The 16,688-nt window shown below is 47.5% G+C and overlaps 1 protein-coding gene across 1 annotated transcript in view; it reads left to right on the top strand.

Moving 5' to 3' along the window:
• Positions 1-1,032: 1,032 nt before the first annotated feature.
• Positions 1,033-16,688, top strand: part of LOC130131798 (adenylate cyclase type 8-like) — a 19,567-nt gene continuing 3,911 nt past the window's right edge. Inside the window, exons 1-19 of the mRNA XM_056301573.1 lie at positions 1,033-1,084; positions 1,166-1,296; positions 3,623-3,954; positions 4,176-4,376; positions 4,560-4,805; positions 5,810-6,038; positions 6,947-7,096; positions 7,488-7,618; positions 7,744-7,855; positions 8,079-8,206; positions 9,782-9,940; positions 10,376-10,610; positions 10,907-11,091; positions 11,290-11,406; positions 11,969-12,170; positions 12,710-12,781; positions 15,359-15,528; positions 16,002-16,083; positions 16,596-16,686. Coding sequence (XP_056157548.1) covers positions 1,033-1,084; positions 1,166-1,296; positions 3,623-3,954; positions 4,176-4,376; positions 4,560-4,805; positions 5,810-6,038; positions 6,947-7,096; positions 7,488-7,618; positions 7,744-7,855; positions 8,079-8,206; positions 9,782-9,940; positions 10,376-10,610; positions 10,907-11,091; positions 11,290-11,406; positions 11,969-12,170; positions 12,710-12,781; positions 15,359-15,528; positions 16,002-16,083; positions 16,596-16,686 — 3,025 coding nt within the window. The remainder of the gene's footprint in view (positions 1,085-1,165; positions 1,297-3,622; positions 3,955-4,175; positions 4,377-4,559; positions 4,806-5,809; positions 6,039-6,946; positions 7,097-7,487; positions 7,619-7,743; positions 7,856-8,078; positions 8,207-9,781; positions 9,941-10,375; positions 10,611-10,906; positions 11,092-11,289; positions 11,407-11,968; positions 12,171-12,709; positions 12,782-15,358; positions 15,529-16,001; positions 16,084-16,595; positions 16,687-16,688) is intronic.

Below are 16,688 nucleotides of genomic sequence, written 5' to 3' on the forward strand. Positions count from 1 at the left end.
TTTTTTATTATTTTATTTCGCATCGAGGGGAGGTTTGATAGCTCCCTCCATAGAGCCCAGCAACAATGGCTTTATTGTACTGCGGGTCCATACAGGTCAGCCAATCCCATCACGCCCCGGGGCTGACCAAGGACCGAAGCGCACTTGCATTTAATCATAATGAAAGGACGCAAAACAGAAAAGTAGACGCTGGGACAACACTGCATGCGGAAACACTCGAAAGTATCGTCACCCAAACGGCACCCCAGAGCAGAACCGTCCCGTGCGGCATCCAACGCCAGCCGAGTGCCGCTGAGCCCTGAGGCGAAACAGAAGGGCCCTTATTACACAGCAGACAGACAGAGAGACGGTACAGAGTCAGAGCGAGGCGTAGTGGGAGCTGTCACAAATGCTGAAGAATCGGTTGTGAGCAAGACAAAAAGATAAGGAGTCTCCGAAGAAGCCAGGGCCCCCGGTCAAGTCTGGAACAGAGGATGCAGGGAAGACAGACAGCGAGGCATCGGGAACACTCTCCGTCTGTTTATTGTGGCTCTTCTTTATGCTTCCCGCGGCGTGTGCTGCTTTAGAGATGCGGTCTCCCTGCATCTGTCTACCTCTGAGTCTATCATGGGTGAACAGGCCTGGATGAAATAATCACACCCACGTACACACACATACACACACATACGGGTAAACAAACGCACACGTATATAATTGGCTGCAGTCGACCTGGCATGTCAGCGAGCTGTAAGACCATCTGCTGAGGGCATCACCTCATTAGGTTAAGCCTCTCTCTCGCTCTCTCTTAACTCTCCCATCTCTCCACCGTGATCTTTCTATGTCTCTCGCTCCTGCTCTCTCTCCAATTTACTAACTTTACCTCTTGCTCTAACTTTCCTCTCTCTCTCTCTCTCTCTCCCTCTCTCTCTCTCACTCTCATCTACCTTTTTTCCTCTAACTCTCCCTCTACCACACACCAGCCTACCTGTGTCTCTCTGTGTCTGCATGCATTTCTGCTTGTTGCACATTTTATGGACAGACGGATGGACGGATATGAGGGACGGCAGTGGACAGAGAGCCGGAGGATCTGGCATGCAGAGACCAGGTGTGCTTGACCTAAATTAAGCTGCAGCATCTCTCCGCTCTAAGCTCCAACTTCTCATGTGTTTCTGGTTTTCACACTCAGAAGAGGACCGAAGGTTTGTGCTCACCGCGTTCGGGAAGTTTTGTAGCCAGAGGGCAAAATACCTGGACAGGAGAAATGAAATGAGAAGATGGGAGAGGGCAAGAGGAGGAGGAAAAGAGCGAGAGGACAAAGTGAAAGGAGAGAGCAGGACGGGAATAGAGAGAACTAGCGGCATCGAAAAGAAACGGAGCAGAGGGGAAAGACGGGAAGATTAATGACCGATCCTTGACCTTTGAGGGATCTTCAAGTCAGCGGGAATGAAACAGTGGAGTGGGCTGGACACAACATCACAACTCATCTAAAGGACTGACAACATATCCCTCCATCGGGTAGGTCTTCCTTCCCCTACACACACACATACTGTCGCACAGAAATACACACTCCAGTAAAAGCACATTAAGAACAAATACACACACACACACACACACACAATGACTGAGGAGATGTTGATGTTTCCAGTTGGTGTTTCACAGCAAACCAAACATCGCATTGTCATCCGCTAAATGTCCAGTGAGGTACACTGATGAGCCAAAACATTATGACCACCCGCCTAATATGCTGTTGGTCCTCCATTTGCCGCCAAAACGGCGCCGAGCCACCGAAGCGTGGACTCTACAAGACCCCTGAAGGTGTCCTGTGGTATCTGGCACCAAAACATTAGCAGAAGATCCTTCAAGTCCTGTAAGTTGCGAGTTGGAGCCGCCGTGGATCGGACTTGCCGGTGCAGCACATCCCGCAGATGCTCAGTTGAATTGAGATCTGGAGAATTTGGAGGCCAAGACAACACCTTGAACACTTCTATCGTGTTCCTCAAACCTTTCTCTAACGATTCGTACAGTGTGGCAGGGTGCATTTATCCTGCTGAAAGAGGCCACTGCCATCAGGGAAGACTATTGCCGTGAAGGGGTGAACCTGGTCTGCAACGATGTCTAGGTAGGTGGCACGTGTCAGATTAACGATCACATGACTGGCCGGACCCAGGGTTTCCCAGCAGAACGTTGCCCAGAGCGTCGCACTCCCTTCATTGACTTGTCATCTTCCCATAGTGCATCCTCGTACCATTTCTTCCTCAGGTAAAACGGCACACATGTACACACCCATCCATGTGTTCTAAAAGAAAACGGGACTCATCAGACCCAGGTCACCTTCTTCCACTGCTCCAAGGTCCAGTTCTGAAACTGCTCATTGTAGGCACTTTGGATGGTGGACAGGGGTCATCACGGGTACCCGGACTGGCCTGCTGTTACGCAGCCCCATACGCAGCAGGGTGTGATGCACTGTGTGTTGTGACACATTCCACCCGTAACTATCGTTAACATGTTCTGTGACTTGTGCCACAGTAGACCTTCTGTCAGTTTGGACCAGACAGGATAGCCTTTGTTGCCCTCGTGCATCGGTGGGCCTTGGGCGCCCGACACCCTGTTGCCGGTTTGTGGTTTGTCTCTCCTCGGACCGCTGTTGGTAGATACTCACTACTGCTGACCGGGAGCACCCCACAAGCCTCGTCGTTTCAGAGATGCACCGAACCAGTCATCTGGCAACAACTATTTGGCCCTTGTCAAAGTCACTCGGGTCTTTACTCCTGCATCCAACATGTTGACTACGAGAACTGATTCTTCGCTTACCGTCTAATCTACACAGACCTTGACAAGTGCCCTTGTTTGGAGATGCTCAAGGTTATTTGGTTCACCTTGGAGTGACAATAATCTTTTGGCTCATCAGTGTATAGGAGAAACACACTGAGCAGAACTTGGGAGATGTTTAGCTCAACAAAGATGTTCTTCGGGCGTTTTGTGGTCAGTGACCATGACAAAAGAGTTTGTTTCAAAATAAATACCCACAGATCCAATTAAACGATATCCTATTGATGTGTGCACTGGCTGAAGATAAACTCAGAGATGGTCTTTCCTACTTTTAGTACCAAAAGTTATTTTGTTTTTGGATGCAGGCCTTCTCTTTTCTGACCTTGTTTCACTCGAGCTCTCAAGACATCTTGACTGAGGCATTGCTCCACTTCACATTGTGGCCCATCAAACTGCAGCCATGTTGAGCTGGGAAGGTTGTATTGGTCCGGGTTTCATCCTGTGCTAATCCAATCAGATTCCAATCCAATGATCTTGCCAAATAAATCTGCCTGGCTACCTACTGCTGACAGGAGTGCAACGGCACATAAATCAAAGCTGGGAAACAGGTAGTCGGGACAGGGCTGCGATGTCATGAGAGAGCAAAGCACATGCTCGGTTTAGACTTCCAGCACCTGGGGAAATGCTGTTAAACTGTGTCAAAACTGCTAACTCATGCTAATAGTAAACACGTTTTAGCGTGTGCAGTGTTAGTATGCAAATCTAGGATGTGAAAGGTTGATGTATGCATACTACATCAACTATAGTATAGTAATAAGTATGGCGCTTATGGTCACTAACCAATCAAACCCGTCTCCCCTCTTCTGCCTCTCAGCTTACAGACGGCTCTGTTGTCACCAGTCGGATCGCTAAAGGGCCGTGTGCTACCCTCGCCTGTGTCACCATGGGCGACCATGGCGGCGAAGGTATCGGCAGCTGTGAGTCAGCGCGGTGCTCCAGTGACATCATGCTCCAGCCGCCGATCACGTTCAGCACCAAGATAAGCCCCACCTCCCCTTCCCTGAAGAGGAAGCAGCTCATGTGGCAGAGGGCCGTGAGACACATCATCGAACAGCGCAACCACCACTCCCTCAGCCTGGCAAAAACCACCACGGTGGAAAAACGCCGCATCCTGATCACAGACGCATATATTGATGACATCAACAGGTAGTATCAGTGCTGAAATAATTGTAGGATGTTGTGGCACCTGTTCGGGGGGGAAGGGGAACTGGGGGGAATAGCGTGATCCCTCCACGCGCTACGTCCCCCTGGTGAAACTCCTCACCATCAGGCGAAAAGAAGTGGCTGGTGAAAGTAAAAAAAAAAATTAAACATATAGTTCCGCCTCCTCTGATTGGCTAAATCACACTCAAACTTCCTGTCTGCAGGCAGATCCGCAGCAAGGCGTCACGGGGTGGGGTGTGGCAGAAACGGCGGTCCTCCGCCGCGCGGATCCATCCGACGTTGCAGAAGGAGAGGAACTCCACAGCAACTCAGAGGAGCAACGAGTCGAGTGACGCAGATTTCTTCATCTCCTGGGGCGCCACGTGGAGAGGAGTCTTCATCCCCACCCTACAACACACCTTCAAGTAGGCAGAACATAGACACACACCCCCCCACACAAAATCCAAAGTACAGTTTCAGTGGAAGTACACACAGACACATACACAAATGTATGCACAAAGACAGACTTAGACACATAACTTAAACACAGACCATGCAAAAAAACACATCTGTAAATGCACATAGACACACATTCTCTCTCCATTCAGGTCACCTGACCTGGAGAAACTCTACCAGCAGTACTCCTCCGGCCAGCGCAGAACGTCACTGGTCGTCACCAATGTGATTGACATCCTGACCAAGCTCCACATCCTCCTGCTGTCCATGCTGGTGTCCCCAGAGGGGCTGGACATGATGCGTGGTTGGCTGGCTGGGATGTTCATCGTCCTGGGGTTCGGACTGTGTGTGCTGGTGCTGATCAGGAAGGAAATGATTTCCTCTCCAGAGTGGCTGAGGTATGTGGGGACATGGGGTAAATGTGACAGTCTCATGATGCAGAACCACTACTGGCTCTGTTTACACCTGGCATTAAAACTCGTCTGGAATGATGGGATTGTATCTGGTTGGATTTATTTGTGTTAGATTACCAGTGGCTATGCATCTGAGATGTACTGGGAATGCACTGTAATCTGATTGGCTGAACTACCTCGAGAGCTGGTTTGAAACACGTTCACCCAAATAAAACTTGGCAGGCAAAAACGGTGAGAAGCAAAAAAGGTAGTGGCAGATCTTGCCGCTTAAAGGTAACTAACATGGTTTTGCCACCAGTGGCGCTACAAAGCAGCAGGTCTGTGAATTGTTTGTATATCATGTGTTTTTCCAACACTCGCATGAGGACGAACATGCAGGCTATAAGCACGGGGTGACGTATTACACATAGCAGTGGAAAAAGCAAGACGAGGAACAGGGCGTCCGGGTGGCATGGCGGTCCATTCCATTGCCTTACCTCCAGCTTGGTCGGGCTTCCCTACAGACTGAGTTGGCTATGTCTGTGGGTGGGAAGCCGGATGTGGGTATGTGTCCTGGTCGCTGCACTAGCGAGCGCCTCCTCTGGTCGGTCGGGGTGCCTGTTTGGGAGGGAGGGGGAACTGAGAGGAACAGTGTGATCCTCCCACGCGCTACGTCCCCCTGGCGAAACTCCTCACTGTCAGGTGAAAAGAAGCGGCTGGCGACTCCACATGTATCGGAGAAGGCATGTGGTAGTCTGCAGCCCTCTCCGGATCAGCGGAGGGGGTGGAGCAGGAGACCGGGACGGCTCGGAAGAGTGGGGTAATTGGACAGGTACAATTGGGGAGAAAAAGAGAGAAAAATCCCAAAACAAAAAAAAATAGCACAAGTGGTAAAAATTAGGTGCTAATCCCTATTTATGAATTAGGGGGAACATTTACTGCCATGAATATGGACCATTGTGCCTTAAATTGGATTGTTATAGTCTCACCCCCCCCCCTCTGTGTTTTAGGTATGTAGCAGTAGTAAGCTGGCTCTCTCAGACCATCCAGGTGGTCTTTGGGGTTGTTGGTGGGGCAGACAGGGACCAGTCTTGGTACGTCCTCTTCACCCTCTTTTCCATCTACACCCTGTTGCCCCTCCCACTTCTCTGGTCCATCGTCACCGGGTCAACAACTGCCATGCTGCATCTCCTTGTGGAGGTCACCTATCACTTTGGCGACAGCACCATATTCAGAAAGGTCAGCGGTTTCTTTGAAAGCAAATAATTTGTGTCACAAAGATTTATTGTTGTTAGAGTTATGATTTATATTGTTTCATGTTTCATGTTATTTGATATTGTAAGATTGTGCATTACCTCCTTCTGAGACGTAACAGGTCACCCAAAGGTCATGACTTATTTTACCAAGCCAGGATTACATTTGGTTTTAGCTGACAGTAAAACCTGCATGTAAGTAAAAGTCTTGTGTGGCATCTGGAGGAATTTGTGCCCAGTTAATACTAGTGGTATTAGTGTAAGGATTCATTTTGAGGCAATTGATTTATCTGAGGGTGGTGTGGTGGTGCAGTGGTTAGCGCGATCGCCTCACAGCAAGAAGGTTCTGGGTTCGAACCCCTGGGGTAGTCCAGCCTTGGGAGTTCGTCCTCTGTGTGGAGTTTGCATGTTCTCCCCGTGTCTGCATAGGTTTCCTCCGGGTGTTCCGGTTTCCTCCCACAGTCCAAACAGATGTAGGTCAGGTGAATCGGCCGTACTAAATTGTCCCTAGGTGTGAAAGTGTGTGTGTGTGTGTGTGTTGGGGCCCTGTGATGGACTGGCAGCCTGTCCAGGGTCTCCCCGCCTGCCACCCAATGACTGCTGGGGTAGGCTCCAGCATCCCTGGGACCCAAATTCAGATAAGCGGCTTGGATGATGGCTGGATGGATGATTTATGTGACTGTCACTGTACCAGATTAATGTCATCCACATACACATTTTGTTTCTGAAGAGATAACAGACAGAAGATAACATCCTTTTTTCGGTTTGTGTGTGCATGTCTTTTTGTGTGTCTTTGTTTCTCTTTGTATGTGACTGCGTTTGTGTGTGACTGTGTTTTTTTTATGTGTGTGTTTGTGTGTGTGTGCTTGTGTGTGTGTGTGTCTGTGTGCATAGGTTTTGGCCGAGGCTCTCCTCTATGTTTCTATGAACACAGCTGGTTTGTACATTCACTACCTGTCAGACCGCACCCAGAGACAAGCCTTCCTCGAGACACGCCGCTGTATAGAGGGACAAGTCAGACTGGAGCGAGAGAACCAGAGACAGGTAGAGATAAAGAGAGACTGAGAGAGAGAGAGAAACCAGAGGTAGAAGGATAGAGAGTGAGAGAGTGAGAGAGAGAGAACAAGAGTTGGGTGGAGAGATAGTGAGACAGCTAGTGAGTGAGCGAGAGATAGGTGGCTGGATGGATGGATAATGATGATGATGCATTGGTGGAGAGAAAGAAGTGAAAGTGACAAAGCTAATGAGAGGGAGGTAGATATTTGCTGAGTTACTTCGTTAGAAAGTAAAAGTAGCAGTTTTTCACAAGCCAAGGCGAAAAACTGTGTCACTAGTTCTACTCTGTGACTCTACAGTGAGTCACTGAATCACTTCCTCTCCTCCGGTCCCTTGTGTGTCCTGCGGTGTGTCTTATGGAGTGTCCTGTGTCCTTTAGGAGCGCCTGGTGATGTCCATCCTGCCTCGCTTCTTGGCTCTAGAGATGATTTCTGATATGACCACTATGGAAGATGAACTACTGCCTCAGCAGTTCCACAAGATCTACATTCACCACTATAAGGACGTCAGGTACACACACACACACGCGCACACACACACAGGATAGTCCAGACACACTAACATGCAGACAGAAATATACTCACACAATTATCTCTCTCTCCCCCTCCCGCCCCCCCCCCCCCCTCTCTCCATAGTATCTTGTTTGCTGACATCATTGGGTTCACCTCTCTCTCCATGGTACTGTCTGCCCAGGAACTGGTCAGGACTCTCAATGAGCTCTTCGGACGCTTTGATAGATTGGCGGAGGTCAGATCACCACATCAACCCATTGAACAATTTATTCCACAGTTCCCGTTAATTAGTCAGGTGGTCAAGTCTGAGAGCCACAACGTCCTGTAAAAAGTAACAGAGAGGAAGACCATGGATAATGGTTTTAGTCTCTTCCCCCAACCTCCAACTCTGTTTTTTGTGTATTGTTAATGTGCGTGCGTGTGTGTGTGTGTGTGTGTGTGTGTGTGTGTGTGTGCAGGAGCACCACTGCATGCGTATTAAGATCCTAGGGGACTGTTACTACTGTGTGTCTGGGGTCCCTGAGCCAGAAAGGGCCCATGCTCGCTGTTGTGTGGAGATGGGACTTGCCATGATCAGTACTATACGGTAACTGATATAGATACACACACACACCCACAAACATACACTAGACATACATATAGACACAAACAGACACACTCACACTCAACTGTCGACATACACTCACCGGCCACTTTATTAGGCACGCCTGTCCAACTGCTCGTTAACGCAAATTTCTAATCAGCCAATCACATGGCAGCAACTCAGTGCATTTAGGCATGTAGACACCATCAATACGATCTGCTGCAGTTCAAACCGAGCATCAGAATGGGGAAGAAAGGTGATTTAAGTGACTTTGAACGTGGCATGGTTGTTGGTGCCAGACAGGCTGGTCTGAGTATTTTAGAAACTGCTGATCTACTGGGATTTTCACGCACAACCATCTCTAGGGTTTACAGAGAATGGCCCGAAAAAGAGAAAATATCCAGGGAGCGGCAGTTCTGTGGGCGAAAATGCCTTGTTGATGCCAGAGGTCAGAGGAGAATGGCCAGACTGGTTCGAGCTGATAGAAAGGCAACAGTAACTCAAATAACCACTCATTACAACCGAGGTATGCAGAAGAGCATCTCTGAACGCACAACACGTCGAACCTTGAGGCAGATGGGCTACAGCAGCAGAAGACCACACCGGGTGCCACTCCTGTCAGCTAAGAACAGGAAACTGAGGCTACAATTCGCACAGGCTCACCAAAATTGGGCAATAGAAGATTGGAAAAACGTTGCCTGGTCTGATGAGTCTCGATTTCTGCTGCGACATTCGGATGGCAGGGTCAGAATTTGGCGTCAACAACATGAAAGCATGGATCCATCCTGCCTTGTATCAACGGTTCAGGCTGGTGGTGGTGGTGTAATGGTGTGGGGGATATTTTCTTGGCACACTTTGGGCCCCTAAGTACAAATTGAGCATCGTGTCAACGCCACAGCCTACCTGAGTATTGTTGCTGACCATGTCCATCCCTTTATGACCACAGTGTTCCCATCTTCTGATGGCTACTTCCAGCAGGATAACGCGTCATGTCATAAAGCTCGAATCATCTCAGACTGGTTTCTTGAACATGACAATGAGTTCACTGTACTCAAATGGCCTCCACAGTCACCAGATTTCAATCCAATAGAGCACCTTTGGGATGTGGTGGACCGGGAGATTCGCATCATGGATGTGCAGCCGACAAATCTGCAGCAACTGCGTGACACTATCATGTCAATATGGACCAAACTCTCTGAGGAATGTTTCCAGTACCTTGTTGAATCTATGCCACAAAGGATTAAGGCAGTTCTGAAGGCAAAAGGGGGTCCAACCCGGTACTAGCAAGGTGTACCTAATAAAGTGGCCAGTGAGTGTATGTACGCACACATAAATGGAAACTTGCACAAACACATTTAAGCATACATACACTCAGACACACACATCCACACAAAATATGCACAGACACACTGACAAACAGGCAAAGACGATGAGAATACACACAGACTCACACAGATATACACACACAGAAACACATCGAACAAAACAACACACATAAGAAAACCTGTTGCTATGTCAAATTGATTTCACTCATGCGTTTCTATTCTGTTCTATTCTATTCTGTTCTCATGGTATCAGGTATGTGCGTAAGGAGTGTCAGCAGGATGTGGACATGCGGATCGGGGTCCACTCAGGTTCGGTTCAGTGTGGTGTCCTGGGTCTGCAGAAGTGGCAGTTTGATGTCTGGAGTTGGGACGTTGACATAGCCAACAGCCTGGAGGCAGGGGGCTTGCCTGGGTGTAGACACACACACACACACACACACAAAGTTGAAATGTAATTAATTTGTGGTTCCATTAGCTGCTTTTAAAAGCTTAAAGCAGAGCTGCCCAGTCATGGAGGGTCTCGTTCAGAAGCAGACTTCACTATGTAGCACAGTGTTGGGCTGGAGTGAAAACCTGCATATGTAGCGCTCTCCACCATACTTGACCTCTGCTAGAGTACCGCTGGCTTCAAGAGTCTCCGCGTGTGCAGAACTGACTCATTAAAAACATTCAGGGGAAGAATGGAGACACTGATAGATTTGTTTTCATTATTCAGTAGAATTGTCTCCTTCCGTTTCTGTTCATCTCCACCTGCTGTTTCCAGTCATCTTCATCTTCAAAATACTAATCTTCCTTTCTCCTCTCTCCCCTTACCATCCATCCCTTTCCTCTCCTGTTCTCTTCTCAGACGTGTTCATATCTCCAAGGCGACGCTGGACTGTCTGGGTGGGGTTTATGAGATAGAGGAGGGGCATGGGCAGAAGCGCAATGCGTTTCTACGGAAACACAATATTGACACATACCTGATTCGCCATTCGCCCAGAGTAGAGGCGGAGCCTCCGAGGATGCGGCGTCCGAGTCGTGATGACATCACTGCCTGGAGTGCTGAGCTGCCATTTGGCAACATCCTGGGCATGAACTTTGTAAGGAACCCAAAAATTAAGAAAACCCTCAAGGTCCCAAAAACACCTCTATAAACTGCTTAGGGTCTTTGCAAGAACTGAGAAAAAAAAACCTTAAAATGTAAAGCCTTTATTCCGTTGCCTACCAACATGGGGATCGCCGGTTCAAATCCCCGTGTTACCGCCGGCTTGGTCGGGTGTCCCTACAGACACAGTTGGCTATGTCTTCTAAAGGAAATCTCTGCATAGGGGTGTCTAATGTACACACACTGTTCATAACCATTCTTTGCCCTTTGACCTTTTGACCCCCACGACAGATTCTTGCAACCTTCACCAATGGGTCGCTGACCCAGCTGCCCAATCAGGTGGCGGCCCAGAGATGTGGTTCGCGTGAGGTCAACAAGCGGATCCGTCAGGCCATCGAGGTACGCATCAGTGAGCGCATGAGGAAGGAGCACATCACGGCCATCACACAGATCTTCAAGGACACCACACATAGAGGGCAATGGTAAGACAATAACACACACACACACCCACACTTTCATGAATAGACGTAGTTCACATAAAAACACAGCTAAACACATACAAAGAGTCTTGCTCTCTCTCTCTCTCTCACACACACACAGTAACACGCCCAAGTAGTAGTTAGGAATAACCTCTTCTTTCTTGTCTCTCTCTCCCTCTCTCATCCTCTCTGTCTCCAGTACTCTCAGATGAGAGATGAGTTGTTTAAGTCCAACATGGTTTGTTCCTTCATCATTTTGTTGCTGCTGATTGCTGTCCAGGCACTTATCCCTGCCCCACGGTACAACCACTTGTCTGTCTGTCTGTATATCTGTCTGTGTGTCTGTCTGTATGTCTATTTGTATCTTGCTCTCTCTGTCTGTGTCTCTGTCTGTCTCTGCTTTTCTTTCTATCCGATTGTCTATCTGTGCCTCACTATCTGCCTGTCTATCTGTCATGCTGTCATTCTGTCTGTCTGCCTCTTCATCAGTGTGTCTTCTTGTCTGTCTCGCTCTGTTTCTTGTGTTATATATTGTCTTATATTCACCTTCCTAGACACAAAGTACACTTCCTGTGTTCTGCTTTTCAACAGAAGCCCAAAATGACTGAAGCAATAAAAAAAAAAGTCCTTTGGTTTATCTTGCTCTCACTCTCTCTTCTCTCTCTCATCTCTTCTCCTCTCTCTCTCGTCTCCTCCCCTCTCTCTCGTCCTCCCTCTTCTCTCTCTCTCTCTCTTCTCCTCTCTCTCTCTCTCTCTCTCTCTCTCTCTCTCTCTCTCTCTCTCTCTCTCTCTCTCTCTCTCTCTCTCTCTCTCTCTCTCTCTCTCTCTCTCTCTCTCTCTCTCTCTCTCTCTCTCTCTCTCTCCCTCCCTCCAGGCTGTGGCCCATGCTGGCCCAGTTTGGGGTGAGTGGGTGTGTGTACCTCCTGCTGCTGGTGCTGACGTTGGGGGAGGAGTTTAAGCACTGCCCCGCCTCCCTGCAGATGCTGTGCTGTTGGGTTCACGAGACCAAAAATGTCCGAACGTTGCTCACGCTCATGGCCATCACCGTCAACCTAGGAGTTGCCTGCTCAGATATCGTCAGTACTCCGTGTGTGTGTGTGTGTGTGTGTGTGTGTGTGAGACTTTTTACTCATTTGAAATGCAATGTGCTAGCTATGTGTCATTGATATGTGGTTCCAGTAACTGGTTCCTCTGTTAAACAATTATTGAAAGGTTTTACTAGGTTTACTGCTATCCACATTACTAGTGATTATTTCTCATCATTTTCTTGTTTGTAAATATCTTACTAAAATACCAATACTCACCCCCAAAATATCGTCACACTATCGAAATCAAAGTATTGATTCAAAAATGTCTTGATATTTGATTTTGTCAGTATTACTCAGCCCTCAGTTGGACATTTTTTCATATGTTTTGCTTAAACTTCTGTTGAATTTAGCCATAGAAATGGAGAAACCAGGAGTCTTTAGACTTCTCATTCGTATCAAACATGAAGTTACGCATTGTGTGACCACCTTGAAAAGAGTCAAGAATGTTTCTCACTCCTCTTCTCTTCTCTTCTCTTCTCTTCTCTTCTCTTCTCTTCTCTTCTCTTCTCTTCTCTTCTCTTCTCTAGCTGTGGTGTGATTCTGTAGAGACGGACAGTAATTCTCAGGAGCAGCCTCTGAATATATGCACACACCCTGAGGTAGGAAAACAGATAACACACACACACACACACACACACACACACACACACACACACACACACACACACACACACACACACACACACACACACACACACACCCTCTCTGTACGAGTGTGTGATGTGACCACATTGGTGTTTTTATATTAGAAGGCAGTTACAAGGCTACACATGGAGGAGGGAAGCATTGCAAGATAAGTTGAAATTCTCTTGTTGGAGAACTCAAGTCAGGTCCTTCTGAAGTTTTTATGTTTGGATCATTATGATTGTTGTGAATGCCTCATGCAGGGACCATACAAGGCCAAAAAGTTTGGGGTTCCCTGTCTGTTCTGGTGGGACTACAGTTTCCAGTATCAGTTTCAGTTAAGACCCTAACCAAGTTAGGTGAATGATGATGTGATGCAATGCATTATGTGTTTATGGAAAGATGTTTTATTTGCTTTGGATAGAAACAGAGGGATAAAGCAGGATGGCGCTGCACATTTATAGCTGCTTTGTCTCAGTACAGGTTTATGTGTCAGTGATGCCTGTGTGCAAATCCTTGACTCAGTCTCCTCCATAGCTTGTTAGCAAGCTAAAAGTGACCAAAACATCCTGGAAGAGTCCTCAATTTCCTCATTCCGATTTGGACTCTTCCAAAAGTTACAACCAATGGACAGTAGATCATCTCGAGCTACAGCACAAATCCTAACTAGAAGAGTGCACTCAGCAGTATGCAGATCTCCACTAGGTGTATCTCCCCTTCTCCGTTGCTCAGACTTGGTGACAAACCACCCCTTTTGTCGCCTACTGGGAGAAGGGAAAATACGGAGGCACTGCTTGCATATCTGTAGCCAAAGTGAGAGCTGTGTCTGCATTCTCGGTATAAAATCAAACACGTTTTTGGTGGGTGTCGGACTCCGCCAAGGTTGTCCCTTGTCTCCGATTCTGTTTATCATATTCATAGACAGGATCTCAAGGCACAGCCAAGGTGAGGAGTGTGTCCATTTTGGGAACCTCAGAATTGCATCTCTGCTCTATGCAGACGATGTGGTTTTGTTGGCTTTGTCAGAACACGACCTCCGGCACGCACTGGGGCGGTTTGCAGCTGAGTGTGAAATGGTTGGATGAGAGTCAGCACCTCCAAGTCTGAGGCCGTGGTTCTCTACCGGAAAATGGTGGATTGCTCCCTCCGGGTTGGGGATGAGTTGGTGCCTCAAGTGAAGGAGTTCAAGTATCTTGGTGTCTTTTTCACGAGTGAGTGTAAGATGGAGCGGGAGATTGACAGGTGGATTGGTGCAGCATCAGCACTAATGCGGATGTTGTACCAGACTGTTGTGGTGAAGAGGGAGCTGAGCCGGAAGGCAAAGCTCTCAATTTACCAGTCAGTCTTCATTCCAACCCTTACCTATGGTCATGAGCTTTGGGTAGTGACCGAAAGGGTGAGATCACAGATACAAGTGGCTGAAATGAGTTTCCTCCGTAGGGTGTCTGGGCTCAGCCTTAGAGATAGGGTGAGGAGCTCGGACATCCGGAGGGAGCGCGGAGTAGAGCCGCTGCTCCTTCGTGTAGAAAGGAGCCAGTTGAGGTGGTTTGGGGATCTGATTAGGATGCCCCCTGGGCGCCTTCCTTTAGAGGTTTTCCAGCCATGGCCAACTGGGAGCAGGCCCTGGGGTAGACCCAGAACTCGTTGGAGGGACTACATGTCCAATCTGGCTGGGAATGCCTTGGGATCCCCCAGGAGGAGCTGGAGGGCGTTGCTGGGGAGAGGATGTCTGGAGTGCCCTACTTTGATTGTTGCCACCACGATCCCACCGCAGGGAAGCGGCTGATGATGAGATGAGATGAGATGCTTGCATATCTCTCCTCTGGCGGTCGGACTTAGGCAAAAAATAAGTAAAAGCTGAGGAGTTAGCACTCAATTACAGTATAAAACAGGTTTTTCAAAGGTTTTGAATCACCACAACCACAACCAAACTGGTGCCTTTCCTGCCAAGACTTTTGCACAGCGCCCAAGCCAGTTGAATGGGAAATATGGGGAAAAAAAGGTTTTAATATGCAGCGCTCAAGCTAAAAAAAAATCTACCTAATAAAAATGTTTTGCCTGTCAGTTGGTAGATGTGCGGCCTTGCAAGAATGCGACCAAGTCTAATATGGACTTGCACTTTCCAAAAAGAAAAGGTTTGCTATGCGACCATTTTGGTCACAGTCTAGTGGCTCTGCCTTCGTTAATGTTCCGGAAAACCACAATCAGGTCAGGTTTGGCTTCAGACGAGAGAGAGAGCGCAGCGGTGGTCGAGCGAGCTAGAGAGTGACTGCAGAGAGGAGCAGCGGTAGCGAGAACAAACTTTTTTCAAAGGTTCATTCAAAGGTTTTTGAATGACCGCAACCATGAGAGGTTGTTGATTATACAGTCATAACTGTGCACAAGAAAATATTAGGCTGATAGGTCCAGTCGTACGCCAGATTATCTGTGGACAGACACACACATGTCCCAGACACAGACACACACGCTGTCAGATTTTTATGATGGAATCAATGACATACCTGTTTCTACATGGTTTTTGTGTATGTGTGTGCGTTCGTGTGTGTGTGTAGTACCTGGTCCTGAGCGGAGTGGTTGCCATGGTATCGTGTGCAGTGTTCCTAAGGCTGAGCTGTTTGCTGAAGCTTGCTATGCTGTTGTTGGCAATTGCTGTTTACACCTTCCTCATCCAAGTCCTTCATCACTCTCTGTTTGTTCAGCAGATCACTGGTCCCAACAGCAGGTACACGTGTACATACACACACACACACACACATATATATATATATATACACATTCACATACGTCTACATGGCGACAGATGTACTCTTAGCCCCCCCCCCGAACTGAGGGGGGGGGTGTCTAAGAGTACATCTGTCGCCATCTTACGATGCTGTGATTGCAACTATTCCCCAACCCTCTGTGAAGAGTACACATGGCCATTGTAACTGTAGTTAATGGTCACGGCGATTTGCATATGAAACCGATGGTTGGTTTCGGTGGTTGTGCCACTGTATTGTTTATAAGGTGGGGACACCTGCAGTCAGCTGAGACTGAAGAGGTCACCCAGATGACTGATGAAACGTATCTGTCAATAAACGTTGGATCCAGATGGACTGATTCAGCCTTCTTTGATTTTCTTACCTGGATAATTGAGCATGCATCAAGACAAGTTCACTCTCTCTCTCTGTTCTGTGTTTTTCACTGTGCATGCAGGTCTGTCTATCTGTGGAGGAAAGGAGAGTGTATTTTGCTCATGGCCATGTTTGTAGTAGCAGTTCTCTACAACAGTCGACAGGTAAGATCAACAATACTCTTTAATTACACCATTATTTTCATGAATATGACCATTTATTTTACTGTTCTCTTGCTGGATAGTCAACTTTCTTCTACTCTGCTAACTCAGTTTACCATATACTCTATTACACTCTATTATATTCCATTATATTCCATTAAACTATATTATTCTATGATATATCATACTCTATTTAAGTATATGATTCTTTGTTACACTATGTTTTACAATGTTATGTTCTATCATACTATATCATATTTAATGAAGTGTCAAAATTTGCCATTCTGCTCTTTGCTGTACTCTGCTTTTCTTGTCTGTCCAAAAAAATCTAAAATGAAAGAGAAAAAGAAAGAAAAAAAAAACAAGATAAATTTAGCAAATTTTTTAAAAAACTGATTCTTCTTCAAATTCTCACCCTGCTGTCTCTCTTTCTCCATCATCATCATCATCATCATCATCATCATCATTATTGCCTTTCCTTGTTTTTCCTTGTCTGTTTTCGTCTTTGGCGTTAGTTGGAGGCAACGGCACGCTTGGACTTCCTGTGGAGGCTGCAGGCCAGACAGGAAGTGGAGGACATGAAGGAACTGAGGGAACACAATGAGTGT

Source organism: Lampris incognitus, chromosome 21 (genome assembly GCF_029633865.1).
Source record: "Lampris incognitus isolate fLamInc1 chromosome 21, fLamInc1.hap2, whole genome shotgun sequence".
Classification (NCBI taxonomy): Eukaryota; Metazoa; Chordata; class Actinopteri; order Lampriformes; family Lampridae; genus Lampris; species Lampris incognitus.